This window comes from Lasioglossum baleicum, chromosome 7, assembly GCF_051020765.1.
Source record: "Lasioglossum baleicum chromosome 7, iyLasBale1, whole genome shotgun sequence".
NCBI classification, from domain to species: Eukaryota; Metazoa; Arthropoda; class Insecta; order Hymenoptera; family Halictidae; genus Lasioglossum; species Lasioglossum baleicum.
Genome location: NC_134935.1, coordinates 3,888,876 through 3,902,076, shown reverse-complemented (window position 1 = coordinate 3,902,076; position 13,201 = coordinate 3,888,876). Strand labels below are relative to the sequence as shown.

At 38.9% G+C, this 13,201-nt stretch overlaps 2 protein-coding genes across 4 annotated transcripts; both read left to right on the top strand.

Moving 5' to 3' along the window:
- Positions 1–520: 520 nt before the first annotated feature.
- On the top strand, positions 521–6,011 carry LOC143210901 (uncharacterized). Of its 2 annotated transcripts, none has more exons than XM_076428173.1 (6): positions 521–1,622; positions 1,702–1,900; positions 2,083–2,257; positions 2,381–2,453; positions 2,517–3,241; positions 3,659–6,011. In XM_076428173.1, the coding sequence occupies exons 1-6, from the start codon at positions 927–929 to the stop codon at positions 4,878–4,880; spliced, it is 3,090 nt and encodes a 1,029-aa protein (XP_076284288.1). In that variant the 5' UTR covers positions 521–926; the 3' UTR covers positions 4,881–6,011. The 2 variants fall into 2 exon arrangements, with proteins under 2 accessions (XP_076284288.1, XP_076284289.1); XM_076428174.1 differs by having other exon boundaries at positions 531–1,622; positions 1,702–1,864.
- Positions 6,012–6,193: 182 nt separating this feature from the next.
- Positions 6,194–9,951, top strand: Sip3 (septin interacting protein 3). 2 transcript variants are annotated; one of them, XM_076428175.1, is made up of 8 exons: positions 6,194–6,657; positions 6,831–6,923; positions 7,199–7,351; positions 7,437–7,727; positions 7,802–8,016; positions 8,101–8,318; positions 8,528–8,900; positions 8,987–9,951. In XM_076428175.1, the coding sequence occupies exons 1-8, from the start codon at positions 6,529–6,531 to the stop codon at positions 9,285–9,287; spliced, it is 1,773 nt and encodes a 590-aa protein (XP_076284290.1). In that variant the 5' UTR covers positions 6,194–6,528; the 3' UTR covers positions 9,288–9,951. The 2 variants fall into 2 exon arrangements, with proteins under 2 accessions (XP_076284290.1, XP_076284291.1); XM_076428176.1 differs by having other exon boundaries at positions 8,965–9,107.
- The last annotated feature ends 3,250 nt before the right edge of the window (positions 9,952–13,201 follow it).

The window sequence follows — 13,201 nt, the reverse complement described above, 5'->3', positions numbered from 1 at the left end:
GGCCAACGACGGCATTTTGTCGGTAAAGAAGACCACTGAGGAGATTCTCGTCGCGATGCATCGGTGTGAATGCGAATTATTACGAAACCATATCGATTATTATTAAATGTTACATTCTCCGCCATATTTCAGACGATGTTTTGGCACTATTTTAGCACTATTTAGAATTTTTAGCGATGTGGTATATCAGATCACTGTAACTTTCACGTTATCCCCGCGCCCACTCGCGCCCACTTACTGGTCCCGCGGAATAACACAGGGGCTGGCAGTCTTTAATAGTATCTCGTCGGTGTCGTCGGGACCAGTCGGGACTGCTGACAGCATAAATGGGATATAGGAATAGGATTCCTATATCTCGTTTGTGCTGACAGCTTTCTTACAACTTTTACTATTTTCTCTACAATTCCGGCCAAATGCAATTTTAGAAAAAATTTCTTTTGACATCCTGTAGTAAACTAATTGCTCTGGCAATATAATATATATCTCGTCGGTGCTGTAACGTGGAAAATAGCAAAAATACGCGCTGTGCATTACACGGCAGTAACAGTAAATTGGCAACTATGCGACGAATATTTTCGAATGTGTTTTGGCAACTACGCCGTCGATATCTGAAATTCTACGTAATTCCTAAACTCACCACTCTAAATTGTAGAGGGCATACGAAAACCTCTGTTTTTTTTGCACAGTCGGTAATTCATAGCGTGGACCAGCGTGGACACTGGGTATAGTTCCCCCCTAAGTTTGGCAGCATTGCATGCCTACAATTCAATTTGAACGTGGTGTGCACTGTGTGCCGTGTGCAGCAGTGTGTTGTGTGTTTGATTACGTTTTAGTTTAGCTAAATAACATGGAAACACTGTCATATTCGTATCGAAAGATTTTACCGTAATTTATGACTAAATTATCTAGATTTTCATAGTGGAAACATGTTGATTTACGATGTTTTGCACAAAGAAACAGTGTATCATTCGGTTGTCAGCGATCTTCGGAACTATGGGGTGAAATACCGGTTCAAGAAGAGCATGATCAAAACTGAGAGGCTCGAAGGGAGCAAGCAAATCTCGAAGAAAGTGTTCAAAACCCCGTTGTCTTATCAATCGTTGGATGTTGTGAACCTATCCTCGGGTGGTATCGTTCACGTGCCGATTTTCGTTAGTCGAGTGACCGCCTTTTTAGAGAAATATGCTAGCCAAGAAGGTTTGTTCAGGAAAGCAGGTTCACAGCTTCGTCAAAAAGAGTTGATTGCCCGTTTGGACAATGGTGGAACCTTGGGAGAGAAGCACCACGCGATCGACGTGGCTAATTGCTTGAAAACTTTCTTTCGAGATTTACCAGAACCGTTGATCCCTTACACATACCATGACCTGTTCGTACACTGTGCTATGCTCAAAACTTATCGAGTAGAAGCGTTGTTATTGGCCTGTATTCTTCTACCGCCGCATCATCTCAACACTTTAGCATTTTTCATGGAGTTTCTAAGAAAAATATCGCTGTACGAAAAGCAAAACAAAATGGGCATCGATAATTTAGCAAAAGTAATTGGACCGAATATAATGCCTTTGCAAGAAACTACGATGTCTGCCGTGCAGATGCGTCTTGAATTACATTTGATCGCCGTAAAGGTAATAGATTAGTTTTAAACGTTATACGTTATAAAAAAAACTTTACGTACACCATGGCATCTTATCGATGTCGTTATAGATTTTAATAGAGAACGCCGAGAGTATCGGCGTTTTACCGGTTCATATAACGCGAGCCATTTCTATGGAAACGATTGGGAGTACCGATAACGAGTTAGATGTGTCCGATAGCCATTCACGTTTTAAATCGAGGAAAAAGAAACACCGCAGTGGAAGTCTTACACGTAAGCCACACCTAAGTGCCTCCAACCTCAATCTAAGTATGTCTGTATAAATCTGTTAATAGTAATTTATTCTTTGCTTCGCTAACATTCGCTAACAGTTTATTTTAACATTGTCTGAACTAACATACTAATACATTTGCTTGATTAATTAACATATAGAATTTAGAATATAGAATACATATAGAATTTGTGTATATTTCTAAATTTTTTGTCTTCAGGAATGTTTTATGGTTTAAAGAAGATGGTTGGTAAAAGTGCTGTACCCGAAGAAACCAACGCGTTAGATGACCAAGGAGTTCCTGAAAATTGTGATCCAACTAACGTGTCAACTGCTAAACCGACAAAGAAAAGAAAAGTACTCGAACGAGCGGAACTATCGAGTACAAAGAAAAAGTGTGTACTAAAATGTACATTGTTATTCGAAAGCTTGAAACATCGCTCGACGAAGGGTGTTCCAAGCTTTTATATGACAGTCTGCTAATTAATGAAATATTTATCGCTTCATCCGTGTTATAGGAGAGTCGTAGATAAGACGGATAAATCTAAGAAACTGAGACTCAGTCTAGATCGTTTTGTACCAAGGAAATCGGTAAGAACATTTGTATATTGTCTGTAGCATGTATATTCGATATAATACTTTTGTATCTTTCAGAAAACTATCGACGAAGATTCGGAATCTTCCGCAAACAACTTTGACACGTGCACAGAACGGCGTTGGAGTTCCGTATCCAACGCGTGCGATTCGCAAAGAAAGTACAGACCCTACAGCGACGATGCATCGGAATTGAAATTGATCTTAAAAGACAACGAAGTAACGACTGAACTTCACAAGGAATACAACGACTTGTTTGTTGACGCGGATGTTAATTTATCGGACGATAGCGACGAGCAGGTCTTGTTAAGAAAAGAGAATAATATTAGTAAATGTTCGAGTTCGGATCAACTGAAAGTACTGGATAACTTTTCGTACCCAGCGAGACGAAGAGTAACATTAAACAACTTTAAAACGTATTCGCACATCGAGGTCTCGTCCGTGAACAGTCAGTCCGAAGAATATGTTACAATACCGAAAAGCGAGTACGAAGACATTAAAAACAGAGTTTCTGCGATTGAATCTCGTCTCTCTCAAGAGTTTGCGTGTGTAGAGAATGAGGAAAATGTTAGTTTATCACCGCCTTCTGTAAAAAAGGTACAAACTGCGTACGAGAAGACTTTAGAGGAAGCTAGTATAGAAAGCACAGCGAGTACAGATTACTTGGCTAGAAAACTTGGAAAGGAGCTTAAAATTCGAAGATCCGGCGAGCACAAAATTATAAGGTCTCCTAGCGCCCGGAAGATAGGTAATTTAAGAAGAAGATCGCAGGAGAGGAGTATGAGGTAAACATTTATAATATTCGTATAAAGTGTACAGCCGGATAAGGAGATCGAACGAGTCCCCAAACCAAGTTAATCATTCGATAGGGCCCCCAAAGAAAACCCTCTTTTTTTGTTTTATTCTATCTAATAGAACACGCGACTGCGAAATCGGTTTTCAAAAAAATCCAGAAACTTAAAATTGCAGATTTTATATTGAACTTGTGGGATCACCACGTTTATATTATTATGGTAGTTGCGTCTTATTATGATTATTAATGTTTTCATAAGGTTTTCATATAAGTTTTGGAGATACATACCAGTTTTATAAAACTTCGGTAGTGAGATATCGTTGAAAGTATTCAATTTGACCACTGTATCTGGCTATACCCTTTCACCATTTTTCTATTTGTTTTCTTGATTTTCGTTTTGAATTTGCAGCAAACGCGTCAGACGTACCGCTTCGTGGCACATTTCTCACGGCTCGAATTCGTACAAACAAGTATCGTCCGATCAAAAGTTCAACAACAGTTATCAGAATGAGAAAGCCTTCTTGAATTGTACGCACGCCGAGACCTATTTAAGACCTGTATCCACTTCTCTTTGGGAAGAAGAGAAGAACAACGTTATTCTGAATAACAAACGCGAAGAATTCGATCGTTTAAACGCGTACACGACAAATCACAGTCCGATTTCGATTGGAACTGCAGCGCTTCTACCAACAAAGAATAGAACGCACACGACCGTCCGACGGGTGTCGTCTTTTCATGGCAACGACCTGGCGAACACTACAAATATTTTCTCCAACGGGAAGATCGAGAAATTAAAGAAAACGAATAGCACACAAAACATTACGTTTAACACGCCTACCACCGCGTCGTTAACTCCGAAACTTGAATGGAAGAAGTCAACGTCTTGGAGAGATGCCGAAGGATATTTTCAATTTACGAGTCAAACGAGTACCCCTGTGAATCAAACTGGTCGCGCGTCGATCGCCAAATTGAGGACTCAGAATGCTGGAATGGTATTGGCTAAGGCAAAACTGTTTGACGAATGTACATCGAAAATGTACAGTCACAATACCGCACTGCATAAAAAGAATAAGTGGCTCGCCGCGAACGATAATCAGTTTACGGACGACTGTTCCGAAAAGACGGATCCGTGTCAGAAGTCGAATAAAAATGTGAAAAATAAAAGTACAAAATTGTCATGTAAGAGCTCGCTGTCTCGCGTTGACATGGAGGTAGACGACGGCACACCTTTGAACGAGTATAACGGTAAAACTTATTATACTTCGCAAAACTCAGAGGTTAAAGTGAATACACCAAGTGTAATAACGAATACGCAAATCACTGCTGTCTCGAATGTAGCGCATCACCAAAAAGAAAATTTAAAAACACCACCTGCGGCAAAACACGCTAACGCGATCTTAGAAGAGTCCAGATTAAATACGTATAAACCCAGTGGTAGTTCGCTCTGTAGAACACCACATATTAAAAAACCATTAAGCGCGAAGACACCAAAAAGTGCTAAAACTTTATCGAGAAGACCTTTGGTAGACTCTCGCAGAACACCGTTGAAGGCTGTTGGTCAAATAGGAACTCCGAAGTATCAGAGTCCTAAAGGTATCTTGAAGACACCGAGAACTATTAGGCATACCTAATCCGCCGATGTATAAATCTATTAAACGCGTGTTTAAACTTTAAACTCGTCATCTATGCTATAGGAGTAGGAGTACAATCGGATGTATCACGGTATTCTTCGGTACGAATAAGTTATCGTACACAGACATTAAAGATAAGTAATATTTCGAGTATGTTAACTAATAACATAAGCGTGTGATATTGTATAGTCAAATAATCGAATCATTTTTGAAAATTTTCGGAGCTCGCGAAAAAACCATATAAATAAATACTTTTAACTGCATCGAGAAATTCTGTAAAATATAAAGGACCCCTCCTATGGAATTTTACTCTCTGAAGTTTGATTTTAATTCGAAGAAGTTTTTCATATACATATACGCGCAACGTATATGTTCTTCATTGTACTTTATGAAGGTATAACATATCCAACCAAGTACAAAAATTATATCTTGTTGTTATCTGTATTCCTATAAATTTGTGCCATGTATCTCAACCGCGTTGATGTAACAATGTCTGCTAGATTTTAAAGAAATCATCAATATATTTCTCTCTATGTATAATGTATGTATGTATGTATGTATGTATATTTTATCGTATCAATTGTTTCGCAAATTTTCCTCTCGATTCGAATAAAATTACGAATCCTAGAAAACCGAGTCCCAGCGGGCAATTCGAACGATCTAGGCCAGGCCGACAAATCGATTAAGAAATGTATTTATCAATTTTTTGTTACTACGTTACTACTCCATTTTTTTATGCATATTTATAGTATTAGAAGATAATATAAACGCACCGTATTTAGCATTTTGTCTAGAACACGATTCGTTAAAAATCTTTCTTTCCATTCCCTACAAGAAATGTAATTATCTACAAGCAGCTACAAGTAATCATACTCAGTAGCGCGTTACAACTAGTTGGGGCCTTGGGCAAAGTAGACTTTCGGGGCCCCTAACCCCAACTAAATAACTTTATGAGAAAAACGTCGAATTTGGATCTTGGTTTGTGTTCGGGGCCCCGGGCATTTGCCCAAGTTGCCCATAGGGTAACGCGCCACTGATCGTACTATAGGATAGAAAATGATTTTGCAGTGAAAAGAGATCGACACGATTCGAAATAAGGATTTCTGGCCGCGAAACGCCGGTTTCCAGATGTTTTCAGACCACCCGTGGGCCGTGGCGAGTGAGCGAATACCTTTTTTGAGATTCGGCGTATTTGCGCGCGGTCAGTCCACGTGGTTCGAACGTGAGACGTGAGCAAGCATGAACGTCGCGTTACGTTCCGCCAATAGGATTGCACCGTCTGTCACCGTCTGTCCCGTTCGGATCTGTCAAGTAGAAATAGTACACGTTCGTCGCGGCCGAACAGGTGGATTATGACAGAGAAATTCTCTATCGTTGGCGAACCAAAGCTACGTTTAATCGAGAGCAACGCGAACGTCAGGTGAAGCGTATGAAATTCGGCATAGGTCCCTCGTCCGTAAAATGTAGCGATCACCGCTAAACGCATCCGTTAATAGTTGCGGTTACTGTCGTTTTGATAGCAGCGCCTCGTTCATTCTACATAGTCGAACCTTACAGCTGTTGATACGTAAATTATTGGTGCGAAAAGTGTCAGTGAATATCTCATTCGGAAACACGGCCACTGGTTTGGACAATAACCGGCGCAAAAATGAGAGAGGCTGGGATAATGCTGATAAGCACGGCGTTAACGTGCGCCGTAATTGGCAACGCTTATTATCAAAGAAAACAATTTTACCCGACAGTAGTTCACATAACCAAATCTAATCCTAGTATGTCAGTAAGTTTCATTGTTTTTCTCCTGCTTTCAAGTACTTTCTTTGAAATTCACTCGATTCCACACGGTCGATCGAATCTTCAAATGGAATTTCATCGTCTACCAAAGGAGTCGATAGCCTATATGTTCTAGTTGTTTTTCTTCTTCTCTGTGTCTCATTGTTGCTTTTTATTCAGGTAATCTATGCTCAAGCATTAATTCTAGTATTTATGATAAACGCTTTCCTGCGAAAAATATTTTTTGGTACGCTGCGTGCTACCGAACTTGAGGTAAGTAACGACGTACGCTTGGATACGGATACGGTAGGTGCTTGCTCGTCACGCTCCTGTTCTTTACGCAAACCTCCTAACGTTACAGTTTGTTCGCGCTAGGTGGGAACTCGGTTTAGCCATTTTGATTATGAATCTTGCCTGAAATTCCTGCTGGTCGCGCGACGAGCCGGTACCTTGCCGAAATAAGTGGAAAACATCGATAAAGATGTTGCCGATAGCTAATCTTTTCACGAGCAAAATATATTTTGACAACGACCGCTATTCGTTTACAGCATCTGTTGGAAAGAGTATGGTACGCGGTGACCGAAACGTGTCTGGCATTTACCGTATTTAGAGATGACTTTAGTCCAAAATTTATAGCATTATTTACGCTTCTCTTGTTTTTGAAATCATTTCATTGGTTGGCCGAAGATCGTGTCGACTACGTAAGTATATATATATATAATAACAAAACATTTTGAATACTCGCATTCCCCGATATAACTGACGTTTCATTTTTGACATTTTCAGATGGAAAGAAGTCCGGTGATAACATGGCTGTTCCATCTCAGAGTCGGTACTTTGTTGGCTCTCTTATTTGCTATAAATTTAACCATGATCCATTACGCGTACAACACGACAGCCACGAAAGGTCCTTCCGTACAATTAGTATTTGGTTTCGAATACGCGATTCTGTTAACCGTTGTGTTCAACATCGAAATCAAGTATATACTACACTCTATAGACCTGCAAAGCGAAAATCCATGGGACAATAAACCGGTATTTCTGTTATATACGGAATTAGTAATTGGACTGTTGAAAGTGAGATCCTTTTCTTATCGATCGTATCCTAATCATATCCTAGTCACCGACGTTTAATACGAATCTGATTTCAGGTTATTTTGTACGTTGCTTTTGTCACTCTGATGATAAAATTGTATACTTTGCCCCTGTTCGCGCTTCGTCCAATGTATTACACGATGCGAGACTTTAAAAAAGCATTCCACGACATCGTAATGTCTCGCAGGGCTATTCGAAACATGAACACGTTGTACCCCGATGCGACGCCCGAAGAATTGGCCGCCGCCGACAATGTATGCATAATATGCAGGTAACTATAATTATTTCCGTTTTTTCCGTATAAATTATTGTCCGTATGACGTAAATTCTGCTGACATACGCACTACTGTTTCAGAGAGGAAATGGTCACAGCGAGTAAAAAGCTACCGTGCAATCACATTTTCCACACCGCTTGTCTTCGGTCGTGGTTTCAACGCCAGCAAACGTGTCCCACTTGTCGCTTGAACATCTTAAGACCCGTGAACAACAATCAAGCAAACAGGCAGCAGAATCAACCTCAAGCAGGACCACAAGTGCCTCAAGCTCCTCAAGCACCAGAATTTAATCCAATCGGTACGCGTCTTGTTACGAAAGAGGAAGGAATCGTGCTGTAGATCAGCCGATTCTAGAGGCGCGCGAGAACCGGGTGCGGGAATGTCGCGTAAACGGGTTCTCGAGAATATTCGAGATTCCCAAGCACATTCGGGTTCTCGAACGCCTCGTTTTCTCTTTTCCTCCTCGGTAAGCTTCGAACTCTAGCGTTTATGTTCTGTTGAATGTAGTTCAAGTTTTACCGGCATTTTGGGCTGGATTGCAAGCTCCAGGTGCAGCGCCGCAACAACAAGTGCCGCCAGCCACACCGCAGCAACAAGGTCAAAATACTACGCCGAACACGCCCACGGCGTCATTTCAAAATTTAGCAGCTGGCAGTGTGCCGTTGGTCCCACCGCCGTTTCCTAGCATGGTACCGTTGCCACCTTTCCCTACTCCGCCTCCTAATTTAACAGAATTGAGTGAAGAGGAGCTCAGAGCGATGGAAGGCAATCTACGACAAGCGGTAGAAGCTAGAATACAGACGCTACAGCGAATTCAGCTATTGCTAGATGCTGCCAGTGCTATGATGAACCAGTATCAGACGGCAGCTGCTACCGCTAAGTTTGTATCAGTTTCCACGGTTATTCGTATCAAACGATTCTGACGATTTAATTGTGATAATTAGTTGAATGTTTGTACGATTACAGCATTCCAGTGCCAACTGCTACGAGTAATATAAACGTTACGTCGGATGTTTCTTCGTTAGCGCAACCAGGAACATCTAAAGATACGAGTTCCGAAGCTGAGAACATTAGCTCGGAAACGAAAGCCGAGACACACGTTCCTACTACAACTACTTCCAGTGAAAGTACGAATACATTATCGGGCACAAATAGTAACGATGTAACTCCGGATTCATCGATTAGGAATGACGTCGAATCGAGCGAACAAGAAATGTTGCGGAGGCGTAGGCTACAGAAATTTTCAACCCAACTCGCGACAGAGTAAACGTTCGTAAAGTTATGTGATAACTTGTGTAATATAATAATTTGTACCTCGATTAACGACTCGAATGGTTTGCAGATACAATTCGTATTCGAGAAATGCGTAACAGTTATGGTTTCAAACTTTCAAATTCGAGTTCAAAAGTTCACTTTACAATATCAATAATCTCAAGCGTATCGAATAAATTTGTCTTCTCTTTTATACATACATTATTACGTACAGGTTTAGAAAAGAATGACCGGACAAATTATAATTTCAACGAATGCCACGTGTACCGGTTAGTTATGTGCGTGTGTATATATATATATATATATGCATATGTATACTTTACACTTTACGGAACGGTTCGGGTCCCTTCGAAGCGTTTCGTAGAATAACTCTTTTCATATTGATTAAATTGTTTCTTTATCGTTTATTCGAAAATTATTGAAACTCGTCACTCTCGATCCCGTGATGTTTATATCGAAAGTCGAACAGAAAACGTATACTGGGTCTTGATCGCTTACATTACATCACCATACAAACTTTACGAATTACATATTACATTTTGTAAGGAGTGCTTGCGTATGTAAATGAGAGTGGTAATATCAGTCGGTATAACGTGACTGAATAAAAAATTGTTTTAGATAATTATCATTGTATGTAATAAATTTATTTCTTTAATAATGTTTTTATTTTCACTGTATAGATTTGTACACATTTATATGATCCATTAAAGATAAAATTGTTCGCAATCTTCTTAAACGATGAATTTAAATAAAACGATAGAATGTAATAAATAATAAAATAAATTATATATTACGCACTCGTCTCGAAGTGAGTAAAGGCTCATTTTTATGAGACTTGAAATTCTAGAAAGATACTTAACAAAATTGCATTGCATTTTTATTTATTTTAGGTATATTAGAATATGCATCAAGTCATTGAGAAAAATATACAATTGTGTTACACATATTTGAATGCAACAAAGGAAAATAGTATCTCGCCGGTGTTGCGGCGATTCCGCTACCGATACCGATGAGAATTTTCTCTGCCTTTGATACTCTGATCTCCTGTGCTCTTCGGCTGTCTTCGGCACAGCAGTCAGCACTGTCAGCAGTGCTGAGATATTGCACATTGCACGAGTATCACAAGCATGTGCGACGATTTTTAGCCTCAGTAACGTAAAAGTGTGGCTAAAATCGGGGTACCTTGGTCATTCCGTATGATTTCACAAAATTTGTTTTCATATAGGTATACCTATAGACCCGGCGCAGATAATTTGAGCCTCGGAAAAGATAAAGACGGTGTGACGTCACGTTGTCGAAAGATGTATAAGCTATGCTCATCGACAGTGCCTACGCTTGGCTTATATGGGGGGTGAGGGGGATCAGCGGGTGCGCCATATACATGTACCCAGTACGCGGGAAGAATGGACAGGATAATTTCAAAGAATTTGGCATTGTATCATGAAATTATCTATTGTAAACTGTATTTGAGATACAGACGTTTATTCTGTATGTTTTATTAAGATATAAAGTAATAATAGTATTATATATTAACTATTTTTTAGGAATCGCGCGATATTTGATTCTGAAGAGGTTTTTTACATATAAATTGATCACATTTACAACATTTTAAGGTAGTACTGCTAGTTTTACACAATTTACATTTACCTCGCTTGTGATTAGTTATTGCTAGACTGCGGATCTTTATGCATTTACAAAAAAATTGAGTAGATGAAATTCAAAATCGTTGAAAAATTGAAAATGTCAATACATGATTTCTGTTCTATTACAATCATTCAGGGAAGAAATAACATTCAATTTAATTTCTATTTCTTGCCATCGATGTAGACAATTTTTATTTTCAATATAGATACACTTTTCACATTTATTGATTCGAAAATAAAATCGCTTTCGTTAGTCTACTGCGTATTTTTTTACGGTCTACTACTGTACATTGTCCTATGTGATACAATCTCACATTACAATACTTATACGATATTAATTTTATTAATTGTACAATATGATTCGTCTCCATGTTTGTATCATACATGTGTTCGCTATAATTTTGAAATACTGTAGCACGAACATTACTCAAGATTTTTACTATTAATTTTAGCATTACATTTTTTTGAATCAGTCCATTTGCTTTCCCCATGAGGCGTATTTCCGCCTCAGCAATTCTACAAATGTGTATTACGTCATTTGACGGCACCGTCAACGCTTGCCTATTTTGGCTATAATTTTTTTAATTTATGAAGGTGCACTTAGATTCCTTGTTCACTAATGCTTGCAAGCATACTTCGCATTCCATACTTTTCCTCAAGCTACGAATTACAAACCCTGCAATATATTCAACTACGTCGTTGACGTAGTTGGATAAACTATTTAATGCAATTAAAGATGTGATAAAATAATTGTGCTCGTTATTAATTGCTTCGAGCGATTCATCATTTTCTGAAGCTTCCTTTAAACAATTATCTATAGTTTTGATTCTATTCCCTTTCGAACCACTTCTACTTAAAATAATGGTTGGTATTTGCTCAATACAATTGGCTTGTAAAGAGCCAGTGACCCCAGTGTGAATTAGCAATTTTTTATATGCTGCTTGAAAAAGCTTTGAGGTAGTATTATTATTATGTCCTCCCATACTTCTTACAGCACTGAAAAATACTTCCAGATGATCTTGAGATAACTTGTATGCTAATAAATATTGCAATCTCTTGTTTTCTTTGTTATCTACATATTGTTTGAATATCTGCACGAGGGATCGCAAACTGGTTATAAATCCAATAAATCCAGTTTTATTTCGACCCAAGTGCAATGGATCTCTGTTCGGTCCATATGTTAACGAAGTGATATATTTGATCACTTCGTCAATTCTTTTGAAAATAGAATCTTTATTGTATTGCTGTATACCAGCTTTAAAACCTTTCGCTAATAAATTTCGACTATTTAATATGTCAAATGCATCGTTCATGAAAATGATAAATCGCTCTGTTGGTTCCGTGTCTGTGAAATTTTTGTTGTAATTCGTTTCTCTTAAGTACTGTAGTGCTTTTGCAACGCTCAGAGAAAATGTCTGTGCCGCCAGTCTTACTTTCATTTTCTCCTGGAACCAATTAATATGACGCGACGTTAATTTTGTTGCGAGGTGCAAACCTTCTTCCTCTTGAACTTTTACTAAGTGAACAAAATGCTCCCACTTAATAGGGTTGTTATTGTCGTCATAAAAAACTTTATGAGTCCCCAAAGTATTTCGAATAAGCTTTAACATGTGGGGTGGATCCAGAAACAATTGAACGTTTTCTCCTGTTACTGGATGAGGAAAACTGGGGTTTACACAATCTGATGACAGATGTGCTCCAAGGCACATTGCCATAGCTAAATTTGCGTTGGTGCCGTCAAATGTTACACTGCATATTGTAACTCCACTATCATGGAGCAATTGCAGACACATGTTGACTAGATTGCTTTTCTGGATTCCTGATAGGCCATCGATTAAAAAATAGCCTACCGGCAGTTTCCACCTATCATTCACGCAATTGAGTAAAAATACAAGAGCTTCCTTTGCTTCTACTGGATTATCACTTTGCTCATCCGTGCCTATGTCCACATACCTGCAATGTAGAATACCTGTTTGTATTATTGGAAACCTTATTGACGACAAATAATTATTATGATTTTGTAGCGTATAAAAGTACATATACTTGAAATATATTCTTAAAACTGACCCAACAAAGTTTTCGCCATCCCACTCAATCTTTTTATGGATTGACATTTCGTCAAGCATTAACGCACAAACACATGCTTTGCCTTTAGCTTGACTCTCTTTAACCTTAATTTTTAAAGTATTCATGGACTCACTATGAAAGCCAGGTTTACATTCAATTGTAGAGTACCACCTCTGCAGAGTTCTGGGATGGGGTAATA

Bases quoted from the DNA above. Each gene is read 5' to 3' on its own strand.
- Sip3 (XM_076428175.1), top strand. From the start codon at position 6,529: ATGAGAGAGGCTGGGATAATGCTGATAAGCACGGCGTTAACGTGCGCC. The intron at 7,352-7,436 runs GTAAGTATATAT...TGACATTTTCAG, and splicing joins CCGAAGATCGTGTCGACTAC to ATGGAAAGAAGTCCGGTGAT. The intron at 7,728-7,801 runs GTGAGATCCTTT...ATCTGATTTCAG, and splicing joins TAGTAATTGGACTGTTGAAA to GTTATTTTGTACGTTGCTTT.
- LOC143210901 (XM_076428173.1), top strand. From the start codon at position 927: ATGTTGATTTACGATGTTTTGCACAAAGAAACAGTGTATCATTCGGTT. The intron at 1,623-1,701 runs GTAATAGATTAG...ATGTCGTTATAG, and splicing joins TACATTTGATCGCCGTAAAG to ATTTTAATAGAGAACGCCGA. The intron at 3,242-3,658 runs GTAAACATTTAT...TTGAATTTGCAG, and splicing joins TCGCAGGAGAGGAGTATGAG to CAAACGCGTCAGACGTACCG.